Source organism: Acanthaster planci, linkage group LG13 (assembly GCF_054643075.1).
Source record: "Acanthaster planci isolate LZ-2023a linkage group LG13, COTS_SCS, whole genome shotgun sequence".
Classification (NCBI taxonomy): Eukaryota; Metazoa; Echinodermata; class Asteroidea; order Valvatida; family Acanthasteridae; genus Acanthaster; species Acanthaster planci.
The window spans coordinates 10503989-10522234 of record NC_141789.1 but is presented as its reverse complement, the minus strand read 5'-3'; the positions used below and the strand labels follow the sequence as shown (position 1 = coordinate 10522234).

At 41.3% G+C, this 18246-nt stretch overlaps 1 protein-coding gene across 1 annotated transcript in view; it reads left to right on the top strand.

The window, feature by feature from the left end:
- LOC147796993 (uncharacterized) overlaps nt 1–18246 on the top strand; it is a 54728-nt gene extending 36482 nt beyond the window's left edge. The window contains 14 exon segments of the mRNA XM_087144864.1: nt 204–299; nt 540–644; nt 3197–3313; nt 3834–4046; nt 4791–4946; nt 5365–5487; nt 5781–5837; nt 6099–6878; nt 6880–8782; nt 9383–9567; nt 12087–12308; nt 13631–13765; nt 14615–14692; nt 15701–18246. Of these exon segments, the coding sequence (XP_087000990.1) occupies nt 204–299; nt 540–644; nt 3197–3313; nt 3834–4046; nt 4791–4946; nt 5365–5487; nt 5781–5837; nt 6099–6878; nt 6880–8782; nt 9383–9567; nt 12087–12308; nt 13631–13765; nt 14615–14692; nt 15701–15868 (4338 nt within the window). The 3' untranslated portion in view covers nt 15869–18246.

Sequence of the window (18246 nt, the reverse complement as noted above, 5' to 3'; positions counted from 1 at the left end):
ATGGTTACTCTAACCATACAAATTGCACAAGGCGTGTATCATAATTTGCTGCTTTGGGCCTGTTTAAATTAATTTAATTTAAAAAGTTTATTTTCCACGTGCGTACAGGCATTATGTGCTCATACGGTACTATTAGCGTATATGTGCAAATAAATTTCAACATGCATACATGCAGCATAATTTTCTTTATTTCTGTTTCAAAGGAGAAAGAAAAACTTGTGAAAGAGTTGAGGCAGAGCGAAGAAAACCTCAGGAAGAAACTGCAAGACCATGGTGACCTTCGACCTTTGAAATTACAGGTACATTACACATGGATGTACATGTGTATTGTCTTACTTCAGTTGATAGCAGACTTCTAAATGCATGTCAGTTTTACATCCCACGTGTCACTGGATATTTCACAGTTGAATTTTGAACAATTCCAAGATTGTTTAAGATTTCTGATTATTTGAGGTACCTTGCCAAAATTAGGGCTTGGTTGGGCTCTTCTTGCACATCGGTATGAAAGTGATGTTTTTTGGTCTCCCATGTACACGTAGCTTCAGACAAAAGAGATCGACCTCCAGGACAAAGAGAGGCAGGTTGCTCTGCTGAAGTCAGAGGTCAAACAGAAGGAGAGAGAAATCCACAGCCTCAAGACCAAGGTCAGTCAACCATGACTTGAACAGAACAAGCCACAGTTTTGATTTGTAGATCAGGGGTATGTGGGGACAAATGCAGATATAATGCAGATTTTTGGGGGGATGTCCTTTTCTACACAAACTGTGATTATGATTTTTCAAAAGTACATGCCAAGGTGGGTGATACAGTTGGACTTGGGAATGTGATTACATGTACATGTATGTGCACTTATGGGAAAGCTGTTAGACATGCAGTGGCATGCAGGTGCAATAAACCTTCTGTGAATGAAATATGAATAAAATATGGTACACAGCATTCTTTAAATTCATGATAACATATCAATTTTAATTGTCCATACTAAAGACACTGTTGCTAACCCTTGTGATTTGGGGCAAGCTTTTGCTTAGCTACATAAGAGATGCCTTGCACCAGTACAATGTTTTCAGTGGATAAGAAGGGCACAAAGGAACCAGTCCATTTCAGAGATGGTGGTCGCTATGCAAAAGCTTGCCCCGAATCACGAGGTATAGCAACAGTAAATGTAGTATGGAGAATTCAAATTGTTACGTTTATGTGCAATCAGATAACTCAGTGTACCAGATTTTATTCAAATTTAACTTGCAAAAGGCTTATCAAACTCCTCAGGTTAGCACTGAATACAAAGTTTAATGTCATGCTTTCATTAGTCATTGAACCTTACGCGGTAGTTGGGATGTTTTTCAGCTTCTCCTTCACAGTGCTTTCCCCTTTGCTTCAATTTCTTCCATCCCATATATTGATGGGATCAGTGGTTCACTAACCTCATTTACCCGGCCTCATGTTTTTGTTGAATGTAACCTGTGGATGTTGTAACATCGGCTGTTACTGTGTAGATTACATGTTGTACTCATGCGATGCCTGTAAAATTCAACCTCTCGTGTGAACACAGCATGCATTTATCTGAAATCAATCAGTATATAATTACCGTGACATGTACTTGTACATGTATCTTTCAGAATAACCCAAGAGAAATGCATTGTTGTGGTGGGGTTGGTACAAACATGGAATCATCCTTACCCAAAGCACCTGCCAGTGGTAAACATGTACACATACATGTACATGCGGGTGCGCTCACGGGTGCGGGTGCTCTCACTGTGTTTGTTTCCAGATGCTTTCTTTAACAGTGGTTAGAAGTCCAAGATTGCCTTGTCAGAGCAGCTTCTGCCTAGGGCTGAGTCAATTCGAATTATAGACTATTCGAATAGTCAACCCTCAATTCAATCAAATATTTGAATTTCGATCGTAGTGGCCGGCAGATTGTTGATGAACAAACCATATACAAAATCAGTCACAATAATGCACACAATTTCACATTATAGTTACTATAAAAGCTTTTCACTTTTATTTCAAGTTTAAATATTGTCATGAAGGTTTCATCGTATTTTATTTCAACAAAGTTTGCATCAATACATCATTATTCCAAAGAATACTTTGTTGGCACATTCAAATTTTTTCACAAAGCTTTATTTAAAGCTTTACTTAAAGCTATATTTTTAAGGATTTATTTATTTATAAATGTTTCCATATTCTAGGATTGATTCTGTATTGGACTGTTAGGCATTTCAGCTGCCTTAGTGTCTGGAATCTGCTTGAAACAAGCCTCCATAGTGAGATTTTTCTCGTTTCAAAAAGGAAATTCTTCCTTTTTTTTCAATAATTTTGCATTTGAATATTTGAATTAAAAAATAAATATTTGGATATTCGGCACAGCTGTACTTCTGCCTTGAACCCTTGATGTGGAGTCACATGTACTCATAGATATACTGTAGGAACTTGGTGACTTGGAGTATATCAGAAGGAAGAATTGTTATGGAGCAGAGCAACCATCAAAGGGTTTTTTCTATATCACTTGCCTGTGGCAAATGGTACTTGACAAGTCTGTGAGACATAGGGGAATTGGGAACACTACCCAATGTGTATTATTTTGATTTCTCTATCTACATGTATGTCTGTGAGACATAGGGGAATTGGGAACACTACCCAATGTGTATTATTTTGATTTCTCTATCTGGACTAATCGCTTGCTTGTTTCATTCAGAGCTAACCCGTCTTTAATTATTAACTTCTTTACTTTACTTACATGTACACCTATTCTATATCTGCTTTGCCTAACACTTCAATTTTGCTAACGGAACAGTCTGAGAGCGAGGAATTGCACCAACCAGCAATTAACAAAAATCTGCTGATGAGTAAGGCTGCTGAGATCGGCAGACTAAAACTAAAGGTATGATTGTCTAAACACTTGTTCTCTCACAATTTTGCATTTTTCTGTTTTTGAATCTGCTCTTCATGACACGGAAGAGAGTTTTCAGTAGAGAAACCTTTTTATAAGTGCTTCCAAATAAAGATTCATGATGCCTTGGATGCTAGATGCCATTGGGCGGAGCATGCGCTCAAAGTATTGCTACCCAATGACAATGGTTTGCTGTGGAAATAACCAATGTCACAAGCAACTTCTCCTGTGATCCTTATGCAACTTGGCGTGAGAATACTTGATTCATATTACCTGACGCTCTTTATCTTGGACATCCTGCAGCTGGAGCGGAGCCAGGAAAGCCTGAAGGAGAAGGAGGAAGAACTCAAGAACAGGGAGGAAGAGGAGGCAAGAATGAAAGAAGAGATGGACAAGAGGGAGAGCGAGCTTTCCTCCAAGGTACTTAAAATGCGGCAGGTTATGAAATGCAGCTTACTACAAGGTGCAGTGGCTAGGATGACCTCATAACTTCATTTCTAACCCTCCGGCTAGATAAATTCCCCCAAGTGATACCTTTCTCCACTAAAACAATTAATTAATTCATTTGTATTTTTGTCCTTTCATTCCTGCAACCTTCCCCTCAGAATGCTTCAGTAGTGTGACCCAGCAGTGACATTCACGGTATTCTAAAGCAAGTCGCTGTACCTATTGTTTGATAAAAAGGCAAAGGTTTTAACCTTGGTACTCCCTTCTCATACTCAATTTGCAACAGTGTTTTATATGTGTCCAACGTTAGCAGCTCACTGGCTTTTCAGTGGCTTTTCTTGACAGAATTACACATTGTGGTATTACATAAGGAATTTGTTTGTTTTCTCTTAACCCTAACATGCAGGAGAAATGATAAAGGCTCTTGGGGGGATGTTGTTAATGTGAAGCAATAATTATTTTGATGATCTGGATGAGCTGTTTGTTTTCACAGGAGAAAGCCCTTAAGAAGGAGTCTGAAAAACTGAGAAATCTGCAGACAGCATCGGAGGAGCAACAACAGCTCTCTGGCAGAAGCGCTGATGATGTGGATGCGGTACAGCCATGTGACACCTCATCACATGACCGATCACCTGATTCCAGACCACAAGATACGACGGCACGTGAACTGCACCTTGCGAATATTCTGGATGTTCTCACCAGAGAGGTAGGGCAGGCTTTTTCTGTGGGAGATTGTCAGAAAGATAAAGTTATGGAAGATTTTACAAATTGTAGGCAATGTGTAACTGCTTAACTTTGTGTACAAATTAAAGATGTTTTGAGTTAACTTTCAGTCAGACTATAGGATCTCTCCTCCCTCCAGTCATGACTTGTTTCCATCTTCAACTTCATCATACACTTTGCAGTCAGTTTACGTTTTGGAGCCAATTAAAATTGTGTCAAAGGTTTGCCTCACATCAGGACATCTATAGCTTATACTCTGAAAGTGGTGTTGTATTGACCTGAAGGGCCGCAACTCAGGTCATGAAATTTACAAAACTGAAGCCTGAACGTTGAGGCAGAGCCCAGAGTTGGAAAACCCTGAGGGACACTTTCTTGCCTGTGTGCACTGTTAATTTGCTTCCCCTTATATCTGTCCTCGCTTTTTTCTCAACATTTAAAGTATTAATGCCTTGGAAGTTGTGCTTAGTATGTGAAGTGGTAAAAGGTACTCTTTATTGAGAATTTAGAAAACACATGGTCTCAACTCAACAAAGGATTAAACTTCAGTCAACACAGTGTCCTATGTTGCATATCAACTTTGCTGACCAAAGGTAAAATGTATGGAGGATTTATACCATCTACTTTATACTGTCTAAGGTTGTCATCGCATCCTGTATGTTTCGACAGATCCAGTCAAATTGTACTTGAGTCTTTTGATTGTATGTTGCTCATAATTCTATTCTCACAGAATAAAGAACTGAGGGGCAGAGTTCAAAGGTTGGCATCCATGGAAGACAGATGGGTAGAGCTACAACAGCAGCTGGCTGACAGTCGTCATGGCAACCAGGACCAGGAAGCCTTGGAGCGAAAGCTCCACATGGCTGAGGAGATGCTGAGGGAGAAGGTAGCATAGAGGAGGAAAAAAATGGATGGACCTTGGGAGATTGTGGAAAAATGATGTTTTGAAACCTAAAGTTGGTGGTGCTCAAGTAATTCTAATTTACTTACAGTTTGTGTAATTTAGAAATGAGTATTTCTGGCAACATATTTGGAGCATTCTATAATTTTTAGGGAAAATTGAGGAAAAATTTGAGAAATTAAAGTTTGCAAATATTGGCACCTTGTGGAATGAAATCTCAGGCTAAAAGGGCTATATTTATGCTAGTGAGCAACTGGGACTGTGGCAAAACAATAACTGAAGAAGGCAAATTTTCAGGTTCTTTCGAGTGTTAAACATTTAAAGTTTTGTTGCTGAAATAATTCTGCAAAATCGAATGAATATTAAATTGCAAGTAGTGCTTTTTTGCCTGTTCTTACCATAGACAAGTGAGGAACTCCGTCTTGGTGAAGACAATGCTGCATTGGAGGACCGCATCCGACACTTGGAAGAACAGAGGAGAAGGAGGGATGGGATTGAAGCTGATTACAGACGCATTAAGGAACAGGTTAGAGTTCTGCATAAACGGCCTTCTGCAGATATTAAAATGCTTCACTTCAAGACAAAGTGTCTGTGTGCTGCAGTTCACTATGGTAAACGTTGGACTAAAACAGAGACTAATCCAAGCATGTGGTTACGGCCTTGTGAGGGATTTTATCGAGGGTTTACAAAAGCTGGAGCTGAAACCGTCAGTCAAGATCTGATTGTTCAATTTGTTCAAGCAGTTTGTAACTTAATGGTCACTGTGCTTTGGAACTGTTTTTTGACTGTTTATATTTTTCCTTTTTTTAATCATTTTAGTTTGATGACATGGAGCACAAAAAGAATGAAGCTGAGATATCAGTTGCCCCTCTAAAGGTAACCTGAACACTGTCGGCACTCCGTGTTGAGTTTGAAAATGCCCTTAAGAATGGCAGCAACTTTTCCTCAAAGTAGCTGATTTCCTGTCTTCACACTTCCAGTAGACAACACTGTGAATTGTTGTGTTGGCCTAGACTTTTTAGGGTTATATTGTGTTATATTGAAGTTGTTGGATAAACAGCATAACTAAAACTTAAATTATCAGATCTGATTATCCATTTGTTTTAATATTGTTACCTCATTCTACTTTCTAATCAGGCCAAAATCTCCTACTTGTTACGGAAATGCAAGGAACGGGACGCTATCATACAGAGATTGGCTGCTGAGCTAGAACAGTTCCGTCCTGACAGAAATGAACAGCTAGTGTCTGATATCAGTGACTTGACAGCTGTGAGCCTCCCTGATGACGAGTTCAGTGAACCTTTGGCAGGCAGGGGGAGGGATGTGAGGGATTTGGCCAGCAGAACCTCAAAAGATCATCAAGTTAGAGGAGGTGAGGCCAGACAATGGCAAGTCAACAAATTTAGCAAGAGTATGAACGACATCAGAGTGGATGACTTGAGCGACGACGACGAACTTGGTCGTCTGTCGCCCACGAGAGGGCACTTGGGCCTGGATCCCCTGAGCGGGAGTTTGGACAATTTGGGGCTAGGAGGGGAGGGGATCTCTCTCCGGGAGCTGATGAGGAGGACGGCAGGAAGTCGTGCCCGATCCCACCTCACCCCTTCAAGAGGGGCGGACGATTTGGAAGTGGACGTTCTCAGGTCCGCTTTGAGAGCCTCACCAACAAAGACCACGCCGGCAAGGAGACTTGGCAGAGATGCCCACTCCTCAAGTGTGGCAAGGACAGCAACTTCCCTGCAAAGTAATCGCCTCTCCCATAAGACAAATGATACAAGTAGAGATGGTGGACTGCTCCATTCACCACACAGGGGCAGTCCCAGTCACACACATCAACAGGAGCTAATGGACCCTTGTAACCCATCCCTGTCAGTGAAATCACCCATCTATTCAAGTCAGCAGCAAGAGGACATTAGGGCAGCCTTACCTGTTAGGTAGTAAAAATGGGGACATGGACTCATTTTCCCCTTCAGCAAATGGCGTCCACTCAAGTCCTAAAGTATTCTCTGGCCACACGAGCGCATCGTCAAATCTGAACAACAGTACTCCATTCACGAGCGTTCCATCCCCAGTTATTGGTCTGCGCTTACAATCTCAGCCAGAAGGGCACCAGACTACGGCTGCCCCACTAGGGCAAGCCTTTGCAGCCTCCTCTGCAGTGCACCCGGGAAACTTGAAGTTTGCGAATGGGCACTCGATTGCTACACCCAAAACTGCCATAGCCCACAATGGCTCGGCCTTTGGATTGCTGACTGGCGGCATTACAAGTTCAGACACCCTTGCTGCAAACTCGGGTACAGTTGGAGGCACAACTGGACGGCACCCTGTTCTCTTGGATAGCAGGATGCAGTCAAGAACACAGGCATTACCACATACCGGGCCGGGGTCAGCCATGCAGCATGAGGTGCAACAGAATCCAATCAGTAATGTAGAAGGAGTCCAGACTGAGAAGGATGTACAAGTAAAATTCAGCCACAGTGCACCAAATTCACAACCTGTAAACTCAGCTTCCAACACCGTTGGGTCTGCAGGAGTGCATGATGCGATTGTTGGGCAAGCTGGACATTTGGCCAATGGGGATGGCCATCCAGTGAATGGCGATGCAAAAAATGCCCAATCAGTAGCAGGTGTGCCCAGTGAGATCAGAGCAATCCCAAACAGATATTCTTTTCATGCTTCACTGTCTGGGACTGGCATGCAGGCGCCTTCAAGTGGGACTCCAGGATTGATCCACCCTAACAGCTCTCGTCATGAAGTTGATGCCTTGGCAATGCATCCTGGGCGGAGCACATTGCACTCTGGGACTGAGACATCATCACAACCCTCTACATTGAGTACCCAGCAGCTTGCCGCTAGGGGTGGTATGTCACTTCCCCGACGTGTTGGTAGCACTTTGCACCTTCAACCTGGGGTAGGTTCTTCCGGCCTTCACACACATCCCATGTCTACAAAAATACAGGTACCCTTGACACTGAGTGACCAACAAAAGAGTGTTACATCGCAGCTCCAACCTGGACTAAGTACCTCAGACGTTCAAGCTGTGGTAGATTCCTCAACTCTGCACGTGCATGCTATGCCCACAGCAGCACAGCTACCCTCAACACTGAGTTCCCAACAAATTAATGGTGCGAGTGTCACATCCCATGGCCAGCTTAGAGTAAGTGCTTTAAACATCCAACCCGAGGTGGGTTCTCCAACTCTCCATGCAGGGATCAAAGGCCCTGTTGCTAACTCATTCACAGAAGGAGCCAGCAGAACGCCACAGCATCATGTGGTCAGCACTGCAGCAGTGCATCCTGGGAATATTCCCTCCGGATTTGTTTCTCATGGGAGCGCAAGAGGTTCACGTCATGGTGCCAACCCATTACCGCATCAGAACAGGGTTCCAAGCGCACATTCAATCCAACAGCAGGGTCCAGATTCCAGTGTACCAAAGGTCACTGCTGAATCTCATAATGGCCACATGGCCTCGTCACCTGGTAGTCAGCATCCACCCTTGGTGCCCATGCGCGGCAGCGGTCACATGATCCCACCAGTCTCAACTGCAAGTGCCCATGCTCCCTTGATGGAGAGCAACAACATCTCTGCTCAGACACAAGTCGCTTCAGCTCTATTGCACCCTTCCCAGCATGCAACACTGTTCAATAGTACAGCACCCCTAAAGCAGTTAGGCACTCCCTTGCATCACCAGAATGTGTTGCAAGGAATTGACGAGCCTGACCAGCCTCCATTGAATCTTGGTGCTGTTATGCCATTGGTGAATGGTCAAGGAGGTCAACATTTGCCTTATCATGGAGTCGGGAGGACGCATCATGTCCAAGGTAATGTGGACTTAGTTTTCTTCAATTTAGGCAGAAATTAAATTTGCAACACCAACAACAACAATTTTTCTGAACTATTTCCAACTTAGCTGCTATTTTGCCCCGCAGCATTGTGGAATAACTTGCCCAAGTGGCAGGTCAGTATACCCACTTAGGCCAGGCCAGAATAAGTGCAAAGGCCATATGAATGTGAAGATGAATGTGAAGTCAACGCAATAGTGGTTTCTTGAGCAATAGAAAAAGGGAAGTAATTACACTCATTGTGAGGTGGAATTAAGTGAAATGATGCTACACATAATCACTGACAGTTTGGTAAATTACAAGGTTTGACCATTGTGGTCATTAGCAAGTTTAAAGACCACATATCACAAAGTGGTATTTCCCCCATTGACAGCACAGCCTTGTTGCTTATTGTGTCATTTCTGTGTCATGTAAAAACATGTCGAGGAAGCATTGTCCAGTCACATCAAATAAACAGTTATGTATAAACATTGAAAATATATACCTTCTTAACTTAATGCGTTAAAGTGAAGCAGTATCATATCATCAGATGAATCCAAAACTAAAAGCCAAGCCCCATTTGTATTTTGCTGCTTGCAGGCACCCTGCAGTCACCTCATAGTCTCAGTGTGTCAAAGGTCGTAGGTCGCCACGGAGTTATCTTGACGTGGCACCCTCCAGACCTGGATGACCTAGGACAGAACAATGGGCTGGAAATTGTCGGTTACAAGATCTTTGTCGATGGTCATCAGAAACAGCTTGTCACTAATGCCCACCTCACTAAGGTAAAACTTATTGTTCATTTTAAAACTTCATCAGGGCGTTTCCAGGTTTGAGATGATATAATGCATTTATCTTGAATGTACTGTCAGAATTCTGTTGTGTTTGCAAAAGTTCAGTTTTAAGCTTCTTCATGTACATGTAAGTCCCTTAACCATATGCTGCCGGGTCTAAATTGAAGTTGCATGACGAGTTCCCGGGGTATTTTCAAGATTTTTCTTTTTCAAAATTCTTCAAAATTCATAACTTTGTTTACCGGACATTTACACTCACACAAATGACTGTCTGGTGGCTACTCTAATCTGACAGACAACATTTATTGATGCCTGAGTATTTCAGCCAGTCCTGCCGCCTTATAAAAAGAGCCCAGTTTTGCGTTGTTATGTAATTTTCTTTTGTTTCCCAAACCAGCCCAGTCCGCTGCTGGCGTCCTTTCAATAGGGGCCAGATTAGCGTGCAGTGGTATTGTATCACTCATCGCTGGAGTGCTTTTGTCCCCTGTTACAATCCGCTGGCACTGAATGCCACAGATAGTGGTATACCGTTTCAAAACAAAAACGGATTACCTTCACTATTGACAACTGAAAATTCTTGGCAATTCCCAGTGGCCCGGTCTTTTGTTCTAAGTAGGGTTGTTTGTTACAAGGCCCAGCTCCTTTTTCGGATTTTGGGCACCCCAGTTATGCTTACAAACCTAAGCCCCGGTACCGGGCACCCCGAAGCAAAATGGTTAATATCTTCTAGACCCATAGAGGGATCCCAATACGACGCTTTTAGCGTCGATCTGCGCACTTCCGCATTTGAAAACGAGGCTGTACATGTATGTGTCAGCTTCAATTCTTAATACGATCAGACGATTGAAAGTAAGGAGTTAAGACACAAAATACATGAAGGTATGTTAAATTCAGACTTGTCAGGTGGCAAATTTTTGTTGAAGAGTCTTTCAGAATGACTCGACACATGAAATCAAAAGAAAAAACAATGGCAATTTACCGCGAACTAACGTAGCTGTGATGGCCATGTATCTTGTGCAGTGGGCGTGGTTTAAACTGAAGTGGTGTCACACTTGCGAACCGGATACTGCATGTACTGTGTGGACTCTGCGGGCGCGCGTGACGAAGTTCATCACAGAGAGCCTTGGTTTCGATGCAGATATGTGCAGACGGCACTAATGTGAAATTCATCTATTCAAGTGGTTTATGCTTGACATTGTAAAAGGTTGAACATGTTTCAGCTGTCCCCTATAAGTTGTCAACTTTTTAGAAAAACAGCAGTGTCCCATTGCTACTTTCGTTGGCTACTTTTTGCCATTCCCACAAAGTTTGTTAGTGTTTAGGGCTGTGCCGAAAATATGAATAATTGAATATTTGATCTATTGTTGAATATTTGAATATTATTTTTCTAATTTGGATATTCGAATGCGAAATTCATGGAAAGAAAGGGAAAATTTTCTTTTCCAAGAATGGGTTTTGCCCTTACCCAACGTATATATTGATAAACGCTGTAGGCTCAGTGCTTGTCTGAGAGCTTGCGAAAGATTCACAAGCTTGCAAAAAAATTCACAAGCCCACTCAGGTGGGACTTGAACCTACGATCTGCTTACTAGTGCAGACGTCTTAACCTCTGGACCACCGAGCTTGCTGGGTTGGGCTGGCCAGTCCAAGTCAAGTGAAGCAGCGGGTACCACAAACTATTTCAAGATGTATTTTTGCAAGTATACGTTGGGTAAGGGCAAAACCCATTATATAAATTTTCTTTTGTTTTAAATGAGAAAAATTGCACTATGGAGGCTTGTTGCAAGCAAATTCAAATGAAAAGCAACAGAAATCTTACAACGATTTAAAAAGTAAATTATTCATTAAATAATTTAAAAGGAGTAGAAATTTTCAACGTGGTAAGAAGTCTTGTTCATCTCGTAAATCTTGCTAAATCATGGCTGGAGATACTCCTAGATGTGGGAAGCTATTATATTGATCATAATGTACAATTGTGTGTTACTGCAACTGATTTTGTACATGGTTTGTTCATCAACATTCTGCCGCTCAGTGCGACCAAATATTCGGATATTGGATCAAATTGAAGGTCAAATATTTGAATAGTGAATTATTCGAATTGACTCAGTCCTATCAGTGTGCTGTATTTAGCCCCTTAACGCCGGGAGATGGCTACAGCCACAGCCACAACCACAACCACGGCTCTGTGTGAGGATTAGTACATACCACACATACATTCTATTCATCATGCACCTGCGGTTTCAATGTGGGCCTGCTGCTGGACAGGGCTCTGCATACTTGCATACCGCAGCCCAGCAGTCGTGGTCAAAAGAATCTTGGCGTTAAGGGGTTAATTTAGTTACTGATTATGAATTTCTGATGGTAATAACAATTTTCCAACTGTTAATTTTCAGTTCAATTTTTAAGTCCAAGCAAAAAAAGTTGTCTGTTACTGACATGCTAACAACTTCTGGAAGATTCTCCGATCAATGTCACACATCATAATAATTTAGATACTGTTTTCTTGGCAGGCTCTAGTGGAAGGAGTTAATTTGTGCACTGTTCAGTCATTTGGTATCCAGACTGTCTCGGCCACAGGCCAGGCCTCCCCCATCATCACGGTGGGGTTTGAGGACCCAGGCGTCCTCTCGTCATCATTATCAGACTCTGTAAGGACGATGTCCTCGGTTGGCCGCGGTGCAGTCACGTCAGATGGGTCCTCAGTCATCAGCGAGGAGTTGCAAGAACGACTGGTGAGTCCATTCATCTGTATGCCGTCTGCTGCATCTGACTCTTCTCAACAGAGGCGAAGAATTTGCTTCTTTGTCGTGCATTGGCCGGTTGGAGAGTTCAGGCCTTAGATGCCTCCTCACTAAAGCATAGGCCCATATGCATAAAGTGGCTCCATCAGAGTATACAGCCCCTGATAATAAATTCATGGTTTATAATGAAATTGAATGATTGATTAATTAAAATGAATGACAAAAAAACAAATTTGCTATTCCAATTCAGTGCCGTTCCAGAGTGAGACGAAAATGACAATAAACAGGAGGAATTGGTTTTATTTTCTTGAATTACAATACTCTGAAAGTGAAATCTAGTGGTGTTATTTCAAAAATGGAATCGACATTTAGGGCAAGTGACCCCTCTGACGAAATAAAACTTTTGTTAATCAATTTTAAATGAAAGAAGTGCTTAATAAGCCAGAAAAATTTATATTAACCCTAACCCTGCCAGACGCAGCACAGTCCATCAGGAGAAAAAGTCTGATGCACTGGGAAATCAACAACAGCGGAACAAACTGGCCATGTTGATACAATGGATGCTAGTCCCATTGAACCATGCCACTGTTGATCTTTTGTATACTGGCAACCACAGACTCCCATGCTGTTTGGCCTCTAAGAGAGTTGACCTGTTGGATCTTGTTACACTGGGCAGGCACAAATGATGCCATTTGATGTGTCTGGCAGGGTTTGTAGCCAAAGTAGGATGGGGGTTAGGGTTAAGCCATTCCTATGACCACTGCAGTTTAATGGGAATGTACGGCTCCAGTTCTGCATATTTCACATATCTCACATTACCACCTGTAAGAAGTGAAGCAACCGGTGACAAATTGCCTTCCCCAAGCACACCAGATTGTTGCCAGTATCACCAACAGAGTCCAAGTTTCATATTGTGGAATTCAAACAATTTTTAATGCAGACCAGCTGAATAGGAGACTGCAAACAGCATCCATCATGCTGCAATTGAGAGCAAGGTCTAAGACCCTTTTGTGTTTAACGCAGGGGAGTTCTTCACCTTCCACCTCTGGGGGCCTGGGTTTGAATCCGGCTCGGTCGATATGTGGATTAGGTTTTCAGTCCCTACCTGAGGCCGTGGGTTTTCCGTGAAACATTCATCCGGGGTTTTCGTCCAACCTCTAAAACTTAACATTTCTTCACTGTCTTCTTCACTAATTATCCTGTAATTGGAGCCAAATGCGCTGTTGGATGATCAGATATAAATAAAATAAAATAAAACATAAGCAGCTGTTACAGTCACTGCTTGGATATTTTCTCATCCCTTTTGTCTGCAGTTCATGGCAGTTTACAGCTACAACCCTGCTGAACACTCCCCGAATCATTACCCGACCTACGAGCTAGCCTTTGAAGAGGGAGACATCATCACTGTCTATGGCACCATCAGATCTGATGGATTCTATCAGGGAAAGGTAGCGAGAATTTTGTCTAGATCAGTTTCAAGCAACAAACGTGCCTCAATTTCAGAAGGAAAGCATGGTAGTCCAGTCATCATGGGACATTGAGAGTGGCAGTTGCTTTAAGCTGAAAATTGCGGGGTTGCCAAAGTCAAAGTGGTTAATTAGGAAGAAACCGATTTCAGACATTTGGTTGGGGAAGTTGGAAATGCTTGAATTTTCAGAAATGAGAAGGGAAAAAAAATCCGGCCCAAAATGGATGTGGGTAACCAGACATTGCAGGTATTTTAAAATGTTTGGACATTCTGGATGAACAGTTTTGAACTACACAAATGAAATCTTTGAAAATGCTGGCTGGCTAAAAATTAAAAAAATAGTCTGGGAAGCCTATTTTTGTTCATAGTGACTGTATCAAAGGGCCACATGCTGTAAGAGTGGGCATCTGCTAATGAGCCTGCTGTACACTTTTTCCATTTGAAATAGTTGAAATGCCACATGTAAGTGGGCATTGTTTAAAGGGCAATGATGCCATATCAGAAATGAATGCAGAGATTAATGACGTTCCTAGGAATACTCTTGCTGGTGTTAATCCATATCTGTCAAAATAAAATAATACAGAGTATTTATTTTGGCCCATTTCAAGGTCATAGCACATGCCTTAAAAAACAACAGGGCAAAGAACTCTTCATGAAAAAAATATATCTACGGGAAACACACAATGAATATTTTCTTTGAAGCTGCCAAAAAAAGTGTAAGCGTTAGTTCTTATATCAAGATAAATCTGGCTCTGAAAACTTCAGAGAATCGTCCATTTAAACCATTTGGAAGCGAGCATCGTTGTTTTGTTTCTTGTTTTTTTTACAGGTGAGACGCAAGAGTGGTTTGGTCCCGTCCAACTTCATTGAAGAGATTTCAATGTCTAGATCACATCTTAGTAAAAAAGTAAGTTACAATGTCACCATTGCCTTGTCCATGGATCCAGAGTGAACATTGAGTGCACACTCCTGTTTCTGTGGCAATGTTTGTGTTTTTATGCTTGTAAAAATGACACTTTAAATTGCAGTCAGAAGAAACAAAGTCCTGTTGATTATTCCATAAGCATCAAATCTTACTTAAAGTTTTGGACCCCTTGCGATTTTTTTTAATTGATCCACGAAAACATTTGGGTCATTCTGTAAATATGGGGTCCAATTTTTTCCTGTCACTGTTACGTCTTGCATATGATTTTTTAATGTTTAGAACTCATTCTTAACTTTCCGAGGCTGAATAAATACTGCAAATTACCTGCTAAACAAATAAAAAGAGTTTGAAATCAATATCAGTTATATATCCCTTGTCAAAGTATACATGTCAGGTGTAACAGGGACGGGAAAATGTCACACGTCAGACCCCAGGTTTATAGAATGACCCGTTTCAAAGGTCATGACTGCATCTAAAATGGGCATTTCAGTGGGCATTGTTTGTGGGAAAGACTATAAAGGAAATGGCAAAAACTTGGGCTCAGCCTTCCTCAGCTAGATAGCAAATATACAGCACAATGCATCAGGTGTGGTTCAGATGTTAAATCCAAATGCAGTCTGCCCCCCTCCCGTTACTCTTGTGCCTCTTTGCAGAGAGGAACTAGTCATGTCCAATTCTTCTACCCAAGAACACACACCAGTGTAAACTGTCTTGCAAACATTGTTCAGCTTGCAGAAAGACATATCTCGGAAAAGATTTCACTGAAATTACTTTAGGTGATGATCCTCAGCGGCAACAGTACATGTACTTGGTAGCTCAATGATGTCACACTTCAAACTGTGTGGCTCCTGTCCTGTGCATAAAGTGAAGACCTGTTAGGAGCCAAGAAATCTCTGCCCAAACACTCATCAGCATGTTTGAGGAAGGAGTTTGTGCACCCTTTACGATATTAAAACAATTCTTATCAGTCGCATCCTCTTATATTCTCAGAAACACGGCCACTCAAAATCACACAGGAATGGGATCGGGGACACACATGGCCACCAAGATGCCGACAAACGAGGAACCACAGAGCGTGGCCGTACCCCCAACAAACTACCGAGCAAGAGCAGGGAGGAACACAAGCGACACGGCTCCTCAAACGTGTCTAGAATCTAGGAGTGGTTACAAGTTGAATCCGCACAATTCAGAATTCCCTGTTTTTTGTGGGGTTTAATCATTTAATCACCGGAATGCAAAGAGAATTCTCCTTTTCATTTCATGATTTTTTAATTTGAATATTTAAATTTGGAAAAAAATATTCGAATATTTGATAATCGATGGAATGTTCGGATAGTTGTCACAGCCCTACATGAATCTTCAACAGGAGCATGTTGCAGCTGTCAATCAAAGATGATTGTGATGTTGAAGCTGTATGGGCAGTATTATTGCGAAAAAGAAGCTGCCTTGAAGATCTGAGTCGAATTTCGCTGTCTAGTGTAGTGTACACAAAGCCCCATTGTTCTCATACTTTCAAGGATTTTTTGTTGAAATGTGTACAGACTTCGCTCAGGCCATTCACAGATTTGTATATGAATAGGGCCTTACAGCTCCAAATGAGAATATGTGGGTGAAAGTTTTGAGAAAGAGCCTTGAGACAAAATTTGAAACATTCTATATTTATTGTGCTTTTTTCCTCCAAATTTGTTGACCGTTCTTTATGTTTGGATGCAACATTTGTTAACATTTCTCAGTTGGAGGATAATTGGTATAAACAGTGCTGCTTGTACATGTATGTCGCATTGTTTTATCAGTGGTTCAAAACCTGCTCCAGCCAATTTCTTCATTCGTTTTATAACTACATGTATTTTCTGTGCACCCAGTTACTTGCACTTTGTCAAAGGTTTTCACATGATGCAACATTACAAGCCACAAGGCATTTCAGGAAGTGTACTCTGTCCCTGGAGGCACGTGCGTTTTTGAACCTGGGTATTTCTGTTGGCAATTTCAATTTTATGTTGTGAGACTTCGAAGGCGAGCGCGTTTCTGCACACATCTGTGTAAATTGAACATTGACCGTCAAAAACATGTGACTGAAAATCCTCTTCAAGATTTTCCTTAGGTTATGGAATGGAAAAACCCCACCCTGAGTAGCCTCTGTGATTTTTCTTAGCACAAAGGCAATGATCAGACTAGCCATTATTTCTTTTAGCCACAGGGAATGCTTTCAGGGAAAAACATGAGTATAGATAAAACAATTGAAAATGAACATGACCTGCTGTGTGCAGACCAGTGAATAGAAACCAACAGTCTTTCTGTGTGAGCGGTTGATTGTTTAAATCTCAGTTGGGACTGTTAATGTTGAATTTTCAGTTGGGCAGTCAAGTTATAAACTTGATGATATGAAGCATTGTTGGTCCATGGTATATTACATTGAAAAGAAACAAAGGAAAAGTGTCTGTAAGATAATAAACAAGTGATTTATTCACCAATTTTAAGCATGGTCCGTCCATTATTCAAGCAATATATTTATCAAAAAGCCTGTAAGATTTTGTAGTCATATTAAACTGTATGTGCATGCACCAGGTACCCTCCTGAAATTTCAAATAGGAAAACTGCCAAATTCTGTCCATATTAATATGATTTATTTTGGAAACCCAATAAACAGCTGTGCTATCTAGAGATATTATATGTACATCTTGTGTGTGATTTAAAAGAGTTTAATCTGTTGGTTATAATCTTTTGTTCTCAACGGTGGAATATATTTTGTTTTCATGCATGTTTAAAAGGTGCCTGCCAAATAAAGATTCATTGCACATACAGAATGTTAAATGTGGGGAGAAAATATGGAGAGGCTCATGAAAGTAATATTATTTATGTAAATTAAGTTTGGGTAGTGTACATGTATATACTGCGGTAACAGAGGAAAGTGTAAAATTTTAAAGTTACTTGTTGCTTTCTTCCCTTTTATTCAGCATTGTACAAGCATTATGCCTTCAATTCAATTACATACCTTGAATATGCAGCATTGCTTTCCGTCCCAATGGCTGAGTGCAAAAATGATGATGCTTGCATTAGGTAATGTTTCCAATGCGTGCGATTCTTTGAGATTGAAATCGGTCTTTTGATAGGTCAGTAACCTTTGAGGTTTTCAAGACACAATTGAGTCGCCATCACTTGAGCATGATCATGTGGCATGACAGGCAACTGGATGAATATTTTCGTTTTTCCCTGTCAAACTCATTCAACGTAAATGCGTTCTTTATTTTAAATAGCCATCAAAATAATTTTAAATAAATCCTATGTGGGCCTAAATTCTGTTATGAATACTAAATTTGTACTATGTATGGACATCTGTCTGGATGTCTTTCTGAGATGCCTTTGTGTAAGAATTTTTTGTTCATAAAATTGAGGCATGTGCATAGTGTACCCGTGCTTTGTACCTCTTTAAACTTGTTTGTATTTTATTTTACGTAAGCCTCATACTTTCGGATGCAGTGTGTAAACCGATCGAATTTTTACCCTATGGATTGAATAAAGAGTAATTACTCCTTGAA